The sequence below is a fragment of the Diuraphis noxia genome, unplaced genomic scaffold (genome assembly GCF_037042655.1).
Source record: "Diuraphis noxia isolate RWA-SAM2 unplaced genomic scaffold, SU_Dnox_SAM2 contig0002, whole genome shotgun sequence".
In the NCBI taxonomy this organism is placed as follows: Eukaryota; Metazoa; Arthropoda; class Insecta; order Hemiptera; family Aphididae; genus Diuraphis; species Diuraphis noxia.
Window position 1 is genome coordinate 76880824 of NW_028301712.1, and position 21089 is coordinate 76901912.

At 29.7% G+C, this 21089-nt stretch overlaps 3 protein-coding genes across 8 annotated transcripts; 2 read left to right on the top strand and 1 right to left on the bottom strand.

Moving 5' to 3' along the window:
- Positions 1-3114: 3114 nt before the first annotated feature.
- LOC107173885 (uncharacterized) lies at positions 3115-4098 on the top strand. 2 transcript variants are annotated; one of them, XM_015524613.2, is made up of 4 exons: positions 3115-3280; positions 3356-3609; positions 3690-3900; positions 3963-4098. In XM_015524613.2, exons 2-4 carry the CDS (start codon positions 3357-3359, stop codon positions 4039-4041), a joined length of 543 nt encoding a protein of 180 aa, XP_015380099.2. In that variant the 5' UTR covers positions 3115-3280; position 3356; the 3' UTR covers positions 4042-4098. The 2 variants fall into 2 exon arrangements, with proteins under 2 accessions (XP_015380099.2, XP_089077240.1); XM_089221114.1 differs by having other exon boundaries at positions 3115-3609.
- A 611-nt stretch (positions 4099-4709) lies between these two features.
- Positions 4710-9793, bottom strand: Mccc1 (Methylcrotonoyl-CoA carboxylase 1). Of its 4 annotated transcripts, none has more exons than XM_089221110.1 (13): positions 9774-9793; positions 8455-8617; positions 8156-8373; positions 7940-8087; positions 7602-7835; positions 7323-7535; positions 6967-7260; positions 6736-6885; positions 6513-6666; positions 6220-6437; positions 5950-6141; positions 5770-5883; positions 4710-5685 (listed from the first exon to the last, which is right to left on the bottom strand). In XM_089221110.1, exons 1-12 carry the CDS (start codon positions 9791-9793, stop codon positions 5776-5778), a joined length of 2112 nt encoding a protein of 703 aa, XP_089077236.1. In that variant the 3' UTR covers positions 4710-5685; positions 5770-5775. The 4 variants fall into 4 exon arrangements, with proteins under 4 accessions (XP_089077236.1, XP_089077235.1, XP_089077237.1 ...); XM_089221109.1 differs by having other exon boundaries at positions 5753-5883; XM_089221111.1 differs by lacking the exon at positions 9774-9793 and adding an exon at positions 8825-8986 and having other exon boundaries at positions 5753-5883.
- Positions 9794-10174: 381 nt separating this feature from the next.
- Positions 10175-17751, top strand: MED14 (mediator complex subunit 14). Of its 2 annotated transcripts, XM_015524637.2 has the most exons (4): positions 10175-10376; positions 10505-10577; positions 11643-11745; positions 12030-17751. In XM_015524637.2, the coding sequence occupies exon 4, from the start codon at positions 12064-12066 to the stop codon at positions 16786-16788; it is 4725 nt and encodes a 1574-aa protein (XP_015380123.2). In that variant the 5' UTR covers positions 10175-10376; positions 10505-10577; positions 11643-11745; positions 12030-12063; the 3' UTR covers positions 16789-17751. The 2 variants fall into 2 exon arrangements, with proteins under 2 accessions (XP_015380123.2, XP_015380122.2); XM_015524636.2 differs by having other exon boundaries at positions 10175-10577.
- Positions 17752-21089: the final 3338 nt, after the last annotated feature.

Here is a 21089-nt window from a genome sequence, read left to right on the forward strand (position 1 = left end):
TTAAGTTGAGTTGATCTGTAATAGTCATGTATTTTTTTTTTTTATGGTTAGGGCTTCGACAACTGAGGTCATTAGCCTGGGGAACTGTAGGGGAAGGAACTGTAAGGTTTTAACTCGTGGGTTTTTGGCAGAATTTTGAATGGGCACCCGTGGGTTTCTGCCATGCCCGGTTGGTGGCCGGCGGCCTCTCTCTCCAGACATCGCGAAATGCCCAAAGAATGATGCCGCCCGTGACCGAGATTCGAACCGGCGACTGCGTGCGTCGCAACCGACGCCTAAGTCCGCTCGGCCACTCCACCCCCTATAGTCACGTATTATAAACTTTTATAACAACTTATACCATTACCATGTACAAAATGTTTTATATTTATAATAGTTATTGTATAAAATGTCAATCAATAAAAATAAAATAAATTGGTTTGAGTGTTTAACCAACACTTCTCCTTGTAAGAAGTACCTAAGTACCTATAGCTAAAAATACACATAATGATATAAATACTAAAATACCAACTCAAAAATACTAAAATATTTATAAGCAGTAGCGCTATATCCTTAAAACGAAGGTAGGACTAATATGTGAATAAAAATCTATCATTATCAGGAAAAATTTTATTACATTTTTAGAGGCGTGCTGAGATTTGAATTACACTTGAAATTTAAATATAAATTAATTCTATTCTCGCAATAATGATGGAAATGGGCAATTATTTTATATTGTGCATTAATAATCAATTTAAACGTGCTAAATATTGTATATTAACATATTAATATAAAAAAAGAGAAATAATATATGCAATGGTGGCAATGGCGTCATTTAGGAAGGGGTAGCATAAGCATTTGCCCCCACTTATCATTAGCGAGCCGCAATCCCGCTATAAATTAACATTTCAAATTATTTTATTAGCTTCACTAATAGATTTAAATCAAGTTGTTGACATGTTTGCTGGTATGAAGACTAGAAGATACCCAGTTAATACCTAGCATCTAACATTCTAACTATCTAATAGTAACACTTTAAAAACATAAATTAATAATAAATATTTAATAATTTATTGTATGTTTTGTTTTTTTTTTTTTTGTAAATATATTTATACTCATATTTGGCGTAAATAGGACATCAATTGGGGTAAAATTCCTCTCAAAATAAGTCATCATAATACAATAGGTAATAGGTAATATTGGGTATAGGCATCCTTCTATAATCTACATAGTACCTACACAATGTTATATATCAGAGGTGGCGAACCCACGGCACACATGCCAAAAGTGGCACGTTTTTCAAATTTTAAAGACACGCGAAAAATTAAAATTGAGCTAAATTATGCTATTCTTAAAATTTTGCTTGTAAAAAATTCAAAGAAATAAATTATAAACATTTTAAAAGTTATAATATTCCTATTGCACGGGATGCTGTCACTGGGCGACTTCCCCTTCCTGCCAATCAATCACCATCACATTTACTTATTGTGTAACTGTAAATACAGATTGTAAATATAATGTTTCGTCAAATAAAAAATAAAAATAAAAATAATATTCCTATTATGTACAATTGTGAATTGATTGCGTGTTACTATATTATCGTTATATTTATTATGTTCTTTTTAGTGTTTACACACTTTGGGCACATGAAAAATTGTCGAATCCTATATTTCGAAAATTTGGCACTAGATCAAAAAAAGGTTCACCACCCCTGTTCGGGCCTGTTATATATGTGTAATCATATGTATTATTTAGTCATTGTTATCCTTCAAAAAATGAGTTATTTATGCGTTATGCCTTATCTCGGATAACCGTGAATCGTGATGCCGTGATGGTAACTAAATTATGTAAAAAAGCTATATGCCTATATGTTTTGAGATAAAAATGTGATTATTTGCGAGTTTTTTTTTAGTTATATTATGGGCTGGTCGAATATTTTGCCCCTAACTCTTAAACACTGAAATGACGCTACTGAATGTATGTAACCACCCTTCTGTAGAATAACCTTCACTCTGCACTCTGCAGTATTTATCAAGCGTAGCTCATTATATTGAGTAAATTACTGTAAACATGTTGTAGGTAATGAATGTGTTAAATTTGAATTCAATGATAAATCATAAATTAAATCAATTAATCATTGCATAATTGCATGCAAAAAACGATACTGAGTGAAAATAATCTGTCAACTTTTATTATTAAAAAATATTAGGTAAGTACCTACATTTATTATGTTATGATTATGAATTATGATATATTTTATATTTATATTGCCATTATATATTTATTTTACTAGGTATTAGTTAAAATAACGTGTTTAAGGTGTAAACGGTATTTTTCAGGTAACGTAAGACCTGTTATACCTAAAACACATAGTAACTTAAATACATGACAATAAATCCGATCACTTAAAACTCTATTAACCCTAATTTTGTTATTATTTAATCATTTTGATTGGTTGACATGTATAATAGACCGTGTTAATTAGTCAAGTATATTAATTGACAACAATTACCTAAGTAATGTTCTTATAGAAATCGATGTTTCACGCCAGTACACCACCATTTTTTGTCAGTGACTAGTTCGTAAAAAACACGTGACAAGCGAAAAAACGTTGTGACGCTGCGAATTGTATTACACATTTTCAAAAAATACAATTAGTGTTAATTATTAGATTTAAAATAATATAAATATTCGAAAATTAATTTGAATAAACCCAGTTTTTGAAGAAAATGTTCATCAATTCATCTTAGTGAGTACGCACTACGCATAATATTATTCTAGCAGTTATTAAGTTATTTCCATAATAAAAAAAAAAAAAAAAATACTTAGATCACAACAATAAGTAAAAATCATAAACCCATTATAATTTAAAATTGGTAAAACGACTTAATTTTTAAACTAATAATCCTAATTAGTAATTAAAGTTAAAATTAATTAATAAACTCGCTGTGGTCGTTTTAATCCCCCGTCAATTATATCCTATTGCGTCAGTTAGTCACTAAGATCTAGCTGCCGAGGGATCTATGTGATCTCATAGATTTAGAGATCTATGGTTTTTATTTTCTGGTCCATGGATTTGTTAAGAACAACAATTGATAACAATTGAAAAAACATGTTAATCTTCTGATAAGACCCATTCGTATTTCACAATATGTCAATTTCACTTTTCATTTCTAAGTTCTAACTGTTCCAACTTCAAACTTCTAACAGTCGTAACCTTAGAATACTCAAAACCTGTTATAGTCGAAATGTCAGACTGTTAAATTTAAAAAATTTGTAGCTAACCTGAAACGGTCCAAAAGTCTGGTGTTTTATTACATTGCACTCAATTCGTAACAGTATTTCTTAAACTAAACATTGTTGTTTTGAAATTCAGGATGGGAAAAGTACGTAGGTACAAGAAAAAATTAGCCAAAGCTGCAGAAGGGACAACGAACGGTGGAAATGAAGAACAACCCCAACAAACCAATTATTTGGAATTGGCTGAAGAGCTAATGAGAATGAAGAAAGACGACGATAAGATGAGTGTCTGTTCCGTGATGAAGAGTGTCAAATCTTGTGGCGGTGGTGAATCTCTGAAATTGAAAAAGGATGCAAAGCGGTACTTGAAACATGCGTTCTTAATAAAAAGTTTGTTGTTTTAGGTTTGAAAATTATATTGTGTATATATTCTATTTTGCATAAAATAATTACTCTGGCTTTTTATCCAGAGCTTGGGGTGACACAAAAAAAGTTGAAAAAAAGAAAAAAAAAGTCTAACAATGATAATGACAGTGACAACGACGATAATCATAGTGACGTTGAAATGAGCAACCAAAAAGTACTGGATTGGCCAGTCGGAAAAACAAATAATACCAATCCACGAGGTGCCCCTGTTAAGAAACATAGAAAAGGATGCCAAAAAAAACAGAATGCCCAATTGTAAGTAACATTAATACATGTAACTTAATCACCTTGACTTAATCTGTATAAATTATTTTTAGAGCTAAAGACTTGACATTGTTTTCCAAAAAAATTAAAAAGCAATTGAAGCATCCGTATCAAAATATCCTCAAAACATGAATAATTATTTTTAATGTTTGTATTATAACTATAAATATATATTTTAGGTTATAACATTTCTTGTTGTCTGGTGTTTGTTATAATTTATCACTTTAAATTTATATTATTACTGATAAACAGTTAGTTACCTTAAAAATTTCAAATGATTGTGATGTGCAATACAACCATTTATTTAAATTGTAGTAGGTAATTGTTCAAACAAAATATTATGTAACAAACTAACAACATAATTATCATCAAACATATCAAAATGTATTTGATCATACTATACTTATACAGGGTCAAGAAAATTGGATTTTTTTATTTTTTAAATTTCAATAAAAGTTAAGTCAAAATTTTGTATTTCCATCCACATTAGGGGGCCCATGCAGAATAAACGATACGGGACCGGGTTGCAGTATTGTGCTAAACATTTCCCACCCGTTCCTGGTTTTTTGAATGGAAAAAAAAGGGGGCCTGTGCATTTTGCATAGGCTCACAAAAATTAAATACTATTTTGTTTATATGTTTTATGGTAACCATCAGTCAATAATGAAATAATAGTTATTATGATTGAATAATTTTTCGGGTTTACTATACGGGCGTCCCATGAGGATTTTACCTATTACGATATCTCCCAAAATAATGGTGATATCGAAATTTTGGTTCTGCAATAAGACTCACAAGGATAAAAACTATAATTATTTCATATTTTTATTTAATTAAATATGTTTTGGTAAAAAAGTTAAAAATATATTTTTTTATTAAATTATTTCCAAAAAAATTAACCATAGCAATTTTGTAGTTTATTTTTCTGAAAATATTGACGTGTCAAAATTTTATTTTCATTAATTTTTTTTTTTAGTTTGCAGAAAAATTGTAAATTATTTAACACCGTAATGTTATCAAACATGTGATGAGATGCACCGCATGCATTCCCATACGGCCAGCCAAATACTTTCGGTGTTCCTAATAGCACAGATTACAGAATAGATTAAATAATCATATTTTATTTCTTCAAAACTAGAAAAAATATTAAAAATCATAAAATTTTGAAACGTCAATATTTTCAGAAAAAAAAAATGGTTATCTTTAACTTTTTTGAAAATAATTAAATAAAAAAATATATTTTTAACTTTTTTACAATACTTATATACATGCTATCATTATTTTAACTCTAAACAAAATATTATTTAAATAATATTTCATATTATGGTCATAATTTAAAATTATAAAATATTGTGATTATTAATTATTATCATCACATTTTAATGAAAAAATCCAGACATATTTGTTAAAAATTGTCAGCCTTTTTTTTTAGCATTCCACATAAAAACCAAGTCAGCGATTTATAGAGTTGTATTCTATTATTTAATTATAGGTATATCAGTGGATTTATCATAATGACGTACAAACTATTAAATTATATATTAAATTAGCTAATTAATATAACTTTCTATTCATAAAACAGATAAATAACTAAATCTTTCTTGTTCCATACTAATAAATTACATTGTACCTATTAATATGATTATGAATTACTTTTTCAAATTAGCTCAGTGTTCTTTTGCCCAATTGTTCAATAAATACTCTACGTGTCATTCTATTTTCTATTTGTCTTCCGTATTAAATCTTAAACGTACTTTATTATTTGATAAGTTCATTCTAAATTTAATATTTTAATTTATGAAACTAATAAAATTAAATATTATAGTATTGATATGTATATTACAGTATAAATGTTTGTACTTCAAATCAATTTTTAGGTGTAATTTTTATCAACAGTTCTCCTTTTCTGACACTGTCACCTTCTTTACATAGGATGTTTTCTATTTTCCCTTCAATTTGCGCTTTAACTACATACTGAAATAATTTTGATAGATTAAAAATTACTTAAATATATATTTATCTAAAGCATGTTTTACTTACTTCCATTTTCATGGCTGTTAAAACCACTAAAGGATCACCAATACAAACATTATTGCCAAGACTCACATTTACTCTTTCTACTGTTGATTGGGTGGGAGCTAAAATAGTTGCATTACTTTCTGTGTCTTGTTCATTGCTATCAATTAATTTTTCATTGAAAGGCAAAATAACAGTAAATTCATAGTTTCCATCCTATACATAAAACAAAAAGTTAGGTATAACTTATATTTTATAGATTTTAAAATAAGTTTTGACAATAGTCAGTAATACCTTATTAAATAAATTTAATGTGTTTTCTATGAATGCAATATTGGATCTATACAATGTGCCATCTACTACACACGTTAGATGAAATTTATTTGATGATGATGTATCTAAGCTACCAATAACATTTGATTCAATTTCAGTATCTTTATTTTTAAAACAAACATTAAATCTACTATTACTAGATCCTACTCCACAGTACTCAATCCTAACATCATACAGTTCTGAAACCAAAATAACATTATATTGAGCAGTAATTAAAATTTTTTTAAAGTTGTTAGCTGTATATTTTTTTTTACCTCCACAAAGGTTGTGTTTGAGTTTAATTTTTTGTACATAATTGTGATTTACCCGGAAACCAGTTTGAGTAGCAAATGGTGAATATGGATCTTTGGTATTAATATTTGTACTAATAGTGTTATTTTCTTTATATAATATTAAAGCAATAACTGCCTAAAACAATGAACAACATTAGCAGTTAATAATAAATAATATAATTAATTAAGTATAAACAACATTTACCTGAGATATCAATTCAGAATTAGGTAGATTTTTTGATAGAAGAACATTTTTATGTTGTTCTATAAATCCTGTATGAACATTACCTTTTAAAAGTTCAGGATGTGCACACAGCGACATTAGAAATTGAACATTTGTTGACAAACCTGCAATCTACAGTTATCACTTATTATTATATTAAGAATATCTTAGAGAAATCTAAGTAATCTAGAAACTAAAAACAATGTTTTTTACATTGAACGCTGCCAAGTTATTTTTCAGCTTAGCAAATGCATCTGATCGAGTTTCACTCCATACCACCAGTTTTGCAATCATAGGATCATAATGCACAGAAACATCATCTCCTTGTCTTACTCCTGTTTCTACACGCACATCATGAGACACAATAGGATAGTCCAAGTATTGTAAATTTCCAGCGGCAGGTAAAAAATTATCATAAGGATCTTCAGCATAAATACGTGCTTGAACAGAATGTCCTCGAAATTTGATTTCATTCTGTTTTAAAGGCAATTGTTCACCTTCTGCTACCTGCAATACCATTGTTTATTTTTTCTTATCTTCAAATTCATTTCTGAATTTATTAAAAATACTTTGATCTGCCATTCTACTAAATCCACTCCGGTGATCATCTCGGTAACAGGATGTTCTACTTGTAATCTAGTGTTCATTTCCATAAAATAAAACATATTGGTTGCATTGTCAAATATGAATTCCACAGTTCCAGCACCTTCATACCCAACGGCTTTTGCTGCACGAACTGCTGTCTCTCCAAGATGTTGTCTTAGACTCTCACTTAACCCGGGCTGAAAATTATTATGTTAATAAAATTTAATAAGTAATCAACGCCTGAAACATTTGTAAAATCTTACAGCAGGTGCTTCTTCCATAACTTTTTGGTGACGTCTCTGTACACTACAGTCACGTTCAAACAAATAGACACAATTTTTGTGTTGATCAGCAAACACCTGTACTTCAACATGCCTAGGTTGTTGTATGTATTTTTCAATTAAAACCGAATCATCACCAAATGAACTTAATGATTCTCTTTTGGCTGACATAAGATTTTCAAAAAATTCTGATTCTTTGGAAACAATTTTCATACCCTAATTAAATAAAATATTAAATAGTAATATTTATATTTTGTTTCACAAGCATGATATTATGTTTACATACAAATCTATAGAGATATTTGAAAATTAAATCTTACTTTACCCCCTCCGCCTTTAATTGCTTTGATCATAACAGGGTAACCAATTTTATTAGCTTCATGTTGAAGGAAATCTGAATTTTGATCTTTACCATGGTACCCTTCAACTACTGGCACACCAGCTTCAGACATTATTTCTTTCGACTTACTACCATTTTTAAAAATATTTCAGATGATTTAAATACTTATTTAAAATCCAAGGATCATAATCTTTACCTTTTTATTCCCATACTTTCAATAGCATTGGGTGGAGGACCAATGAATATCAAGTTGTTACTCTGGCAATATTGAGCAAATGATGTATTTTCTGACAGAAAACCATAACCGGGATGTATGGCTTGGCTATTGGTTTTAATTGCAGCATTGATAATGCGGTCTTTGAGCAAGTAACTATGTGCACTTTGAGCTGGACCAACATGTACTGCTTGATCAGCCTTTAAAACACATTTTTAGGCATATTAATCTATAATAATTATATTACTAAATAAAAGTATAAAACAAAGTAATTTTTATACCATAGCCACATGCATAGAATCTTTGTCAACATCACTGTAAACAGCAACAGTTTCAATTTGCAAACGACGTGCTGTTTTGATGACACGACAAGCTATTTCTCCTCGATTAGCTATCAATAGTTTGGTAATACGTTTTGTTGGCACATTATGAATATTTCTCACACTATAAATAAAATAAATAATAATACACAAACATAAATAATCTTTTACAATACAATTATTATTGGGACGTAATGGACGTATACATTTGCATATATTATAATATTATAAGTATACTCAACCTTAAATGCATCTTTATAGATTATACAAATATAACTAAAAATTTTAATAAATCAAAATTTAGATACAGTTAATTAATAAATTCCTGTACCTTTTTGATAGTATACATGATTGGTAAAATTATTAATACAAATTTATCACTTGTTTCAGTTAACTACATAGGTATACTTCATTAGTTATATTATGAATATAAAAACCTGAAGAAATTATTCTTATAACATAATTAACATTTAATATGTTTACAAGGTGCAATAATCAACAGATTAGGTTGCAGGTAAATTATGTCTATGGATAAAACAATTAAACAACTAACAAGAGATTCGTACTTATCTTATCTTCAACGAGGGAGGGGGCACATTATGATGAACTCGTAATAATTATATTATATTTAAAACATGATTGAGAAATAATGTTATAAGTAATGAAATAAATTATTCACATTCATTATATATTTTAACATAATATAGCCAATATATTATAGATTATTTCCGACTTTCTGAGGTTAAATTAGCCTTCATAGTTGTTAACATTACGTGACGTAGGTATATATACACGCATAGAAATAAATAACTGATTTTAATAACAATAGAACATTAGGACTCGGAACTTTATAAATAATACACACGTTTTATATTCAATATGATAGACCTATATACTATACAGTTTACACTCCTATTAAATATTAATATTGATCTATAAATATGGGTGAATACAGTTTGGGTCTAATGGACTAACGGGTAAATTGTATACTTGTATGTATAATACTATAATGGTATAATATTATATAATTTAATATAGTAGAAATACAATAAATGTACTAGAATTGTAATACTAGGACAATAGGACATGTAGATGTAGGTAGCAGTTATAATTTTTTTTTATTGGTATAACATGCAGCATTAACAACTATAAGGTTATTAACATACAAATATACAATAATAATAATATTAACTATATATTAATGGATGCATTCATTTTCATAGATATTAACTTTTGTGGTACACAAAATACCTATATGTAAATAACAAACCCATAGTTACTATATTAATATTTTTTTCATATGTTATTCATTATTGTCTGAATCTTTAAAACTCAATGGATGAATGGAAGATGGAACGATGAAATGTTTATGACTTAGCATGCCAACGAAAGCTTTTTGTAGTGTACAGTAATCATTAGTCGGATGACAGTGTGTCAGTGTAACAACAATGAACAAACTACAACAGTTGGATATTCAATAATTTTCAGCTGACGCGGAAAGCCGGAAAAGGTAAACGAACTGATAACGATAAGTGACAATTTAAAAACGGCGCGAATTTTGGTGACTGTCGTATCACACTAGTTACCGCGGTACAACCGCAGTATATAATCAAAATAACCGTGCATTTATACCAGAGTTACCATTATTGTACCGCGAATGCATAATATTTTGTTTACTATCTACCGTCGAGTGTGGAGTGTCGTGCTTGTGATATTAACTGATGGGATTCAGGACTGGAATTCTGGAGTGCGGAATGAAATTGGCAATAGTAAATGTCAGTCAGAAATTGTTATGTTATTTGTCAGTATGTCACACCATAATACTCGCTACTCGCTAGTCATATTACGATTTACAGTCTTCTCGGATTTATAATATTTTAGAAGTTAGTACTAAAAATTTGTATAAATTATTATAGTACACCGACTTTAAGTTTTTCATTGACGATTAAGTATAATTGTTCATTACTCAATTCTAAAATCTAATATTTATTCGCAATTCTAATGTCGACAGCCGGCCAGTCAACGTAGTCTCGTAGAACTATACAACTATACAACTGAAATTACAAATCGTAAGATAATAAACTGTAAGTATTTATTTGAGAATACCTAGCCAATGTTAGTATTATAAATATAATTATTTCAATATTATAATGTTGGGTGTTGTTTAGATAAATTGTTCACAAATCTTTTGATGACTGCTATCAAAAACCCTTAACTAATTGTAGCAAATAATCTAGGTAGTTTGTTGAACTATAATTAAAGTATATATTTCATATTAGGTAATATTTAATTCAATTCTCTATTTAAAATCACTACTATATTCAATTAGAATGTTAAAATTGCAAAAATCAAAACTCAATTTTTCTAAAATTAAAAATGTAATTTATCAATAACCTGATATTTGCTTCACAACAAAAATAAAAAAATAAATCTAATTTTATACATTTTATACATTTTATCTTTTCATGATAAATGATTACTAAAGCCTTAAATTTGTTGATTTATCTTATATAACTAATTATCTATCCAAGCGTTTTCTTTAATTTTTTTTTCATAGTACTAATGTATAATTAAATGTATAATATGTATCTTTATTCATATTAAATTATTATTTAAATAAATAAATTGTTAATTAAAATCTAAAAATGATATATTTTTAAAAGTACTGTGGCGATCCTGAACGGATGCCGTGTGGGTCAGTGGTGTCACTGGTGTAGGAAGTGGTGGAGGAAAAAAAACACAAACAGTTTGCGGTATTATGATTTTTTTATTGTGGTGGTTGAAAATACAACCGCAAGAAAATGGTCAACACGAAAAAAAACAATAAAGATTGTACACAGTACAATCAAAATGAATATCGTGTTTGGGAAGGTTGTGGGCCGTGTGTCGTTCTGTGTCGGTCAGAGAACTATCTATCGACCAATCCGGGCGCGCTTATCGTGCGTTGGTGTCGTTTGTCGTCGATTGGCGGTTGGAAAGAGAAGTAATTGCGCGGGTTTCCGCTCAAAGGCCGTTTGAATTCAAACAGCTATACGCTGGCCCACGTCAGTGCTTTAATGTGAATTTCTTATAGTGAATAAATATCTTTAAATATATAAGTATCATAAATTTTGTATTCTAACTTTATGTTAATATTACCTTGCTTTTAGGTGCAAAATATTTCAAAGGTGTATGTTAGAAAAAAAGTTGGTGTTGCTTTGGGATATAATACTCAAATTGTAAATGAAGCAATTATAATTACTATTTTAACAGGTATAACACCAAGTTATTTCAATTATGTAATATTAAATATTTTTTTATAGTCAACTTATTAATGTAATTGCATTTTCCTTTTATATTGTATAATCTTACTTATCCCCTCATATCACAAAATTGCTTTCCACTTTGAGTAAACAATTACATCTCTACTGAATCTTAAAGTTAAATCCTTCGGTCCAACTCGTGATAAACTCTAAGCTTAAGTTGAAAATGTAACATATTATGTATGGAAAGTATCAAATAATCATAATTAATTCAAATGTTTAATTATTTTTCAGATAATTTATTAATTACAACTACTAAAGTCTAACCATGCCTCCAACACCTTTAGAAGGTAATCAGCCCAATATGAGTAATGGATTACCTCCAGATGGATCTCTTTCTTTATCTGTTCTAATTGACTTTATTGTACAACGTACTTATCATGAGCTAACAGTTCTCGCTGAATTGTTGCCTCGTAAACCTGATATGGAACGCAAAATTGAAATTTATAAATTTTCAAATCGAACAAGACAGCTATTCGTTCGGTTATTAGCCCTAGTAAAATGGGCGAATAGTGCTTCAAAAGTAGATAAATCAACTCAAATTATGGGATTTCTTGACAAACAGTCGTTGTTGTTTATAGACACTGCTGATATGTTATCTCGAGTTGCTCGTGAAACTGTTGTTTCTGCTCGTTTGCCAAATTTTCATATACCATCAGCAGTTGAAGTTTTGACTACAGGCACTTTTTCACGATTACCAGCTTGTATTCGTGAACGTATTGTTCCCCCAGATAAGATCACACCGGCTGAAAAACGTGAGACATTGCTCCAACTTAATAGAGTTATTCAACATCGTTTGGTTTGCAGTAATTTAATTAATGAAATGAGCTGCAAGAAAGTAGCCAATGGCCGAGTAACATTTCGAGTGGATAATGAGTTTCAAGTTTCTTTAACATTGATGGGAGACAATCCTAATATACCATGGAGATTATTAGACATTGAGATATTGGTCGAAGATAAAGAAACTGGAGAAGGAAAACCTTTGGTACATCCACGTCAGGTGCAATATATTCATCAAGTTGTTCAAGCAAGATTATTAGAATGTTGTAGTACAGGAGGTGAACCATTGACTCAAGTGTATATGGTATTACACTTTTTTTGTCAATCTTTGCAGTTAGAAGTACTATTTTCACAAACTAGAGCTTTATATAAAGACCGACTTGAAGGGCATATACATATAACCGAGTATACAGCTGGTAAGTGCCTAGTAGTTTCTTATTGGAGAGAACTTTCACGTAGTGTATCTGAACAATTTGGATACTCGTTGACAATCTATGTAGATGATAAAGAGCCTAATAAGCCATTAGGTATTTTACATTCGCCATCTCTTGGTACAAAAGATGCAGAGATAACAGAAAAATCAATTGGTACAGATTCATTATCAATGGAAAGACTATTAGTGCATACAATTCATGTACGTACAAAAGTACGCCTCTCTGAACTTAAAGTAGAATTAGAAAATTTGTTAAAAGATGTTGAATGTACTTTGCAAGGATCGCCTTCAATTTTATCAGTTGCAATACTTAATCCTTGTTTACGTGCTGAACAGTTATTGATAACAGTAGACACACATACTGGTATACTTCAATGCCATGTTCCTGAGTTTAATCCTCCAAGTATGGCTGTATTACAACAAGCACTTAATAATGAGCTAAGTAAAGTACCTTTACTTATAAGTGATTTAAGATTTTGGATAACTCAACGTCGATGTGAAACAACTTTGCAACATCTTCCTGGAACAGCTTATGATAGACTACCATTATTACATCATGCAGATCATCCTATGTCAAAAATAAGTCGACATAGAATGTATATAAGACTGCATAAAATTTCAAATATGATATTGATTGTCGAGTTTGCAGAAAATGAAAAATCCCCTTGTAGAATAGATTATAAGTTTTATCTAGCTAATGTCAAAAAATCATCGATTGAAGATAATCCTAATGATGAATCTATTGAGGTAGACATACCAAAAATGTACCTAAAGGTTATGACACTACTGACAATTGAAAAATTTGTAGCTACTCATGGTCCATTTACAGCTGTTATTGAAGAAGACCAAGAAAAAATGGATCCAAATAGTCGTAAAAGAGTTATTGTACGTCCAGATAAACCAAGAAAATTACTTAAACATCCAGCTTACTTTATACCAGAACTTGCCCATATTGTAGCCTTGTGTGACGAACGACTGCCATTTACTGTTCTAGCTCAAGAACTGACAAAATGTGGTATCAGTAATCAAGGTGTTCAAGTTGAAGCAAATGCCACAACTTTTGTTTTGAAAATTTTATCATTACCACCCCCATCTGGTATTGAAGTGACAAATCCTAAATGGATATCATTATGCAAGCGAGTTCTGTCCATATCTATACGTGTGTATGGTAAAGGTACAACTCGCTGTTGGACGGCTGAATATGTGTTTTATGGAAGTCCTTTACCTAGTAGACATAGTCGAGAACAAGGAGCTAGACGACCAGTTTACATTAATTATGATGTCAGTGTTGCTGAAAGCATGTCAAAAACAGTTGAAACAATTTTGAACGATTGGGCTCAGATTGTACATTTATACTTTTTAGTAGAAGACTTGTCACCTTACTTACAATCTGAAAAGAACAACTTAGCATCAATGATTAGCATAAAGAGTTATAATTATTTAAAGCTCATTATAGGATATGGTACACACAGGCGTTCTACAGCCACTATTCAATGGAATTCAACTAGTTGTAAATTTAATATAATATTCGGCTCACTAAATAGTAGCATTAATCCTCATAATTTAATTAAAGAACAATTTGAAGGTTATTTGAACAACAATAAAAAGCTATCTTTACTCATACATGAAATGCTTGATACACTAAACCCCCTTACTGCTATTTGTAAGTTACCATCCATACCACAACTTTGTGTTATACAAGTCAGACCACAAGTACCAGTGATTACATTTGGAGTAGTCGCTAATTCAACAAATTTACTTAAAGTTATTTATGAAGGACAGTATTGCTTAGAAATCACATTACGGTGGGGAAATCTAGTGAGCATTAGAGATGGAGCTTACAGTAGATATGATCGAACATCTGTTATTTCTGAGTATACACCAACACCAGGATTAAAAGCATTTTTATCCAAATATGTAGATGAGACAAATGTGTTTAGACGACGATCACAGTCTGAAGATGATAACCCACCTTCACCAATCACTATGGATAACTTGGAAGGTAACTTCTTGAGTTCCTCACATAGAGGTCCTCAGTCACCTGCACAAGGTTTACGGTTTCATTCTGCTGGTAACACAACACCAGGAAGTAATCCGCATACACCAGCAAGTCCACATCCTGCAGTCGGAGTAGCAAGCATGTCCCAAAATTCACAACAGCAATTTAACAATAGCCCAGTGACGTCATTTAACTTGGCATCGCCACCATCAGTTATTAACCCTTCTCCTTCAATGTTACCACACCCTTCACCTGGTTCAAGTTTATTAGCTAGTTCTCCTTCCAACCCTCTACATGTACCTAGCCCAGCAGGAATGTTACCAAACTCGTCACCAGGACCCGGTACAGGTTTTGGGTTGAGTTCTAGTACACATCCACCAGAAGTGAGTCCATTTCAATCTCAAAGCATGACATCACCTGCTGCATCAAATTGGCCTGGTTCTCCTGGTTTACCTCGTCTGTCTCCAGCTAGAGCTCAGGGACAATCACCTGCAGGACATTCATTACAAAGTCCCGATCATAAGAGTGGATATGGCCATACTTCTAGAGTGCTTCCTCAAAAGTCTTGGGCTGGAGCAGTTCCTACCATTATTACTCATGAAGCATTGAATGCATTATGTACACCAACTGCACATCCACAAGGGCTCCCTGCTCCCAAACAGTGTCCTTTAGAAAGATTCTTAGGTTGTGTTTATATGAGAAGAAATCTACAAAGATTTGTTCAAACTGAAGAAAATCTTATTGCTTTGAGTTCCTCTGAGCCAGGTGTTGTAAATTTCAAAGTTGAAACATTGCAATGTCGAGCTTTTATTAACATGCAACATTTCCAGAGTTTACATTTAAAAATATCATGTATACCAGAACAAAAAGATCCATGGAATGTTGATGAGTTAAATATTTTAGAAAAGTTTTTTGAAAGTAAAGTAGCAATACCACCTTGTAAGCCAAATACATTACTTGGGTTCACTAGAATGTTGAATTGCCCATATACAGTACTCAAAGATTTCATACAAATAATGAAATTAGAAATGATTCCTGGGCTTATTCAACAACAACAAATGAAATGGACAGTTCAATGGTGTCTAAGAATACCACCATCAGCAACCCCAATTGTGCCTGTTGGCAAAGAAGCACTTTTGATTTGTAGAAATAAAATTTTATTCTTTTTACAAATCACTAGAATTGGAATAACATACAATAGTAATGAAGTTCCTTCATTAGTCTTACCATTGGTTTACGATACTGCTACTAATCTCACACAACTGGCTGAAAAGAGAGATGCTGGTCCAGCATCAGCAATATCTGCTGCTAGTCTTCACATGAAGAGATTTGCTGAATTTGCTCTTAACCACAACGAATGTTCTATCTTTCCAGCCATTCGAGATTTAATGACAAACTTTGTACTTCCATCTGAACCACAACCTCAAATGTCACCTGCATCTATGAACATGCACCCACAAATGACTCCTGGAGGTCCAGTTCCATCGCCGTTAATGGGACAACACATGATGAATCAAAATCCTAACATGGTAGGTCCAAATCCTAATATGGGTGGACCAAATCCTAATATGGTTGGTCCAAATTCTAATATGGTTGGACAGAACCCCAATATGGTTGTACAAAATCCAAATATGGTCGGACCAAACCCTAACATGGTTGGGCAAAATCCTAATATGGTAGGTCAAAATCCAAATATGGTTGGACCTGGATGTAATAACTATGGTAATGTACCAATGTCAGCTATGGGACCACAACATAGTATGATGCCAAATCACCAGTGACATAAAGCCTACTATTCAACGTGATAAACTTATTAATAAATAATGTTAAATTACGTTTCTTTGTAAATATGGTATAATATTAAATTGGTAATTATATGTGCCTATTGTAAAGTATTATAACAAAGATTTAATATTTTTTTATTGTACCCCATCAATTTTATCATTATAGAAGTATTATAATTTAGTCAGATGGTAGACAAATATTTTTTAATTGAAATATTGTTATAAGTTATAATTAATGTACATCTTTGATCATTATGTAATATACATTCTATGTTTATATACTTATTTATTAGTATAAGGTAATTTATAATACATTTTTAAGCTTAATCCTTAATCCTCTTGATAGTATGATTTATGAAAGATTGTAACCAAAACAAAAATTATAGAATTCATTTTATTTGTTTTTTATCAAATTTCTCAACGAGATTTGATATCTATTAGATACACCTTATTTTTAAAATATTAAAATTAGGTAAATAATGTCATGTGATATAAAAATTAACTATTATAATATTATAGTAGAATTTAACTTAAAATAATTAATTAGGATAAATTTTTTTTATTTAAAACAATAATTACCGAGTTATTTGATAAAATATATAATTTATCATTAGATATTTATTTTTGTTTTTATTTAATTTAAACATTGTTATTAGAATTTTAAATTGTTATAAAAAATCTTTTTCAAACCAAAAATTGTAAAATAGAAATTGTTTTATGTGGAACAATGAAACCAGCATGTTAATAAATTAATTAAAGGTAGTAAAATGTAATAATTTACAATATTAAACATTGGTTACCTATACTAATTTATTTGTCATTATTATATATTATGTACAAGTATAATTATTGATGAAAATAATGTAAAATATCTGGAAAGATGAATATTTTATGCGATATTAACTCTGTACAATATGTTTATTTGATATTAAATGAAAAGTGGAATTTTAGAGTCTTTAATTTCTGATTAAATATAATATTCAATCCCTCCTCAAATTCTGACATATTTAGTTTAAATTTATTTCAACTATTAATTATTAAAAAATAATTAAAATCATTTTTACTGTCTATATAATATGTAATAAGATTGTAAAATGTGTGTGGTTATCCAATTTATTGCATTATATTATTTAAGGTTTGAGAAAAGTTTTGAGTAATATGGCATTTATATAAGTCCAATATTTTAAAATACGAAATTACCTCTTTAAAAATGTTACTAAAAAAATTTAAAGCATCTCCCTATTCTCCCTGACCCTGTATATATCTACCTACATGATTGATCTATCCATCAAGAAACTAGGACAAATGGACATAATTGTTGTAGTTTATTAATGCATTCTGCGTATTACCATTGATTTTATAATATACTACTATAGTACTTACCTATATTTTGAAATCAAGGCTATTAGCATATCTACTACTCTAAAACCTGGCGACCGATTTCATCAATCACCCTTCCCGAGATTGTAATTAAAATTAAAATTATCTAATTTTACTCCTTAAGTAATGATAATAATTCCCACCATTTTTAAATAGGTGTCATCAAAAGAACTTAAACATATTATATGTACATAATATATCATAAATCGTACGTAATATAATACCTAATGTATACCTTAGCTATATTTATGTATAATTTTAAGAATATTACCTACGTAAACAGGTTATTTGTCAATTTTGTATTACAATTAATTTGTATTTAAACATTTTAAAAACGATTAATTTGGTCATGTTGAACCTGTATTAGGCTGTACTTTAATTAATTTCTAAAATATACGTTCATATAATGTACCTACCTATGTAAGTAACTGTTTATTATGAGAATTACTCGTTAATCATTACATTAGAACTATTGCTTATGATATAAATTACAATTCTTGTGAATGGGATAATTTTGAAAATAATTCAAGATCAAACGAAGTTATGAGAATTTTAGAACATATTTTACATCTGAATCTAAATCTGACTTATTTTTAGTGTTTGTTCTAACCATCTTAAACTAGAATTTTTTGTACTAGGAGCATGGCCGGATTAAGGGGGGGGGGGGGTCTAGCCGGGGCGGTAGCCCCGTGGCCCTCTCGAGTACCCAAGTGAAAGGGGCCCAAACAATTTTAAGCCGATACACATTTTTCAGTGATTTAAAAAAATAGTTTTTTTATTAACTTTAGTTTGAAACAGTATTCGTTGTACCTATATTGTTAATAAATTTAAAAGTTATTATGACAATTTGTATTTACTTTTATCATACTAAAATTAGTAATTTCCTAGACACAAATTGTACATACCTATTAGTTTTATAATTTTATAATGCTATTGACAATTTGTGAAATAATTTAAAAAATGTATCGTTCTGTAAGCGTAGCGAGCAGCTTTATAAGGCATGTTTTGTCAAAATGGCCCATATAAAATTTCAGCCCCGGGGCCCAATATGTGCTTAATCCAGCCTTGACTAGGAGCTCTAGTAGGAGATAGTAAATTCTATTATACTCATCCAATTCAACAATGTGATCATTTTTCAATATTTACTTAATGCCTTTTACATTTCTGAACTTTAATTCTAATTTTAACTACCTAACCAGAACGGACGCAAAGCGAAAAATAATTTTTTGAAGTGTCGGTTAAAAAATTTTGGATGACCAAAAAAACTTGAAAATTTAATACATGGTTCCTTTCGAGTTGTTCTTATTTTAGCTAAAAAAATTAAAAGTCGTTGGTCACAATTATTTTTTATAAGCGTTTAAGTTCAAATTTTTACGAAATCTGTCGAAAACACGAAAATTTGCAAGTAATTTTGAAGTTGAAAAATCATAAAAATATTTGTGTTTATAACTAAGGATTAAAAATACAACATTAAGTTTTCCATCAGCTTTCCTTCAAGTAGCTATAGAGAAAACTCGAAGCAAAGCATTATTATAGGAATAATTTTAAGTGCGTTTGAATTTTAAATTTTTACGAAATAGCGTAACGATAACGATTTATCCTCAAACGATTTTAAATATTTGTTATTATTCAAAAAGTATAAGTTGTAGATACATGAACATTTTACTAGTTATTTATATTGGCATTTTTTTTACATGATTTAATTTTCAAATATTTTGACTTTTTTGAGATATTTATAGACAACTGAAATTTTCAATTTTTCTGAAAATTTTTTTTTTGAAGTGTCGATAAAATTTTTTTGGCCCAATCAAAATACTTGAACATTTAATACTTATAATTTAAATATTGACAAAAATTCGACAAAACCATGAATAATTGCAAATTATAATGTAGTTCAAAATTCATAAAACTGTTTGTATTTTATACAAAGTTAAAAAATTCAACACTAAGTTTTCCATAGGTTATGCTTCAAATAGCTATAGAGAAAATTTGAAGCGTCATTATCCTCAAACCAGGTATATGTATATCTATGGACTATGATAATATAAGATATTATGAATTATGATAATTACTTGCAATATTTTTGGAAAAATTAATTAACCATGCCTTATTCAAAATGCGTCCTAATTGAAAATTGATGTGTTTGTTTTAAAATAGAATATATGACAATATTTAAATATAATATATCCTAGACTGACAAATCATCTCCGTTCAGAATCGTTTTTCGTATACAATGATACCTATCATTGCATTCAAATTTAACCTACCCTAGTTAGAGGTCCCCACGCCCTAATGTACAGCAGAACGGTACCCACTTACCTGTTTTTTGTTCTTTTGTGTCTATTGCAGCTCTGGGTCCATCACCTATCCTTTTCATAGGTACCTGTTGATTATTTAATTAATATATTTAAGTGTAGTTTACTTATTACTGAACTTTAAAAAAAAATGCTTAAGTAAATAAAAAAAATTATTTAGGTACATATTGTAAGGTTTAACACAATATAGGTTACCTAATTATAGAAATATTAATATAGGTACGTTTATTTAATTTACTTTTAAATGTAGTATACCTAAATTGTATAATTGTATTATATTCTTAGTGTTTTAAAATATAAATATAGAACTTCACATAATACGACTGGTAGCCAGAAGTTTTTATACTTTTTTTAAAAACTAATTTGTTTCATATTACATAATAATAGTTTGAAACTATTCTCGTATATGTACCTAACACACGATCAAAGCAGTTTCATGTAACAAAAATTCCTTTAAATTATGAAAATGTTTTTCATGGAAATATAATATATGTAGTATGATTATGGTTGTGAGTTTTCTTCTTTTGATGGACAATAAACTATTATAATACGGGAAGCAGGCATCTCAAACATCCTGTCAGAAGCCCTCCACCCAGACAATAT

Coding starts and splice junctions, on each gene's coding strand:
- LOC107173885 (XM_089221114.1), top strand. CDS start 3,357: ATGGGAAAAGTACGTAGGTACAAGAAAAAATTAGCCAAAGCTGCAGAA. Junction 3,610..3,689: donor ACATGCGTTCTTAATAAAAA/GTTTGTTGTTTT, acceptor CTTTTTATCCAG/AGCTTGGGGTGACACAAAAA. Junction 3,901..3,962: donor AAAAAACAGAATGCCCAATT/GTAAGTAACATT, acceptor AATTATTTTTAG/AGCTAAAGACTTGACATTGT.
- Mccc1 (XM_089221110.1), bottom strand. CDS start 9,793: ATGAAAAAAATATTAATATA. Junction 6,438..6,512: donor CAAACACAACCTTTGTGGAG/GTAAAAAAAAAT, acceptor TTTTGGTTTCAG/AACTGTATGATGTTAGGATT. Junction 6,142..6,219: donor CATTAAATTTATTTAATAAG/GTATTACTGACT, acceptor TTTTATGTATAG/GATGGAAACTATGAATTTAC.
- MED14 (XM_015524636.2), top strand. CDS start 12,064: ATGCCTCCAACACCTTTAGAAGGTAATCAGCCCAATATGAGTAATGGA.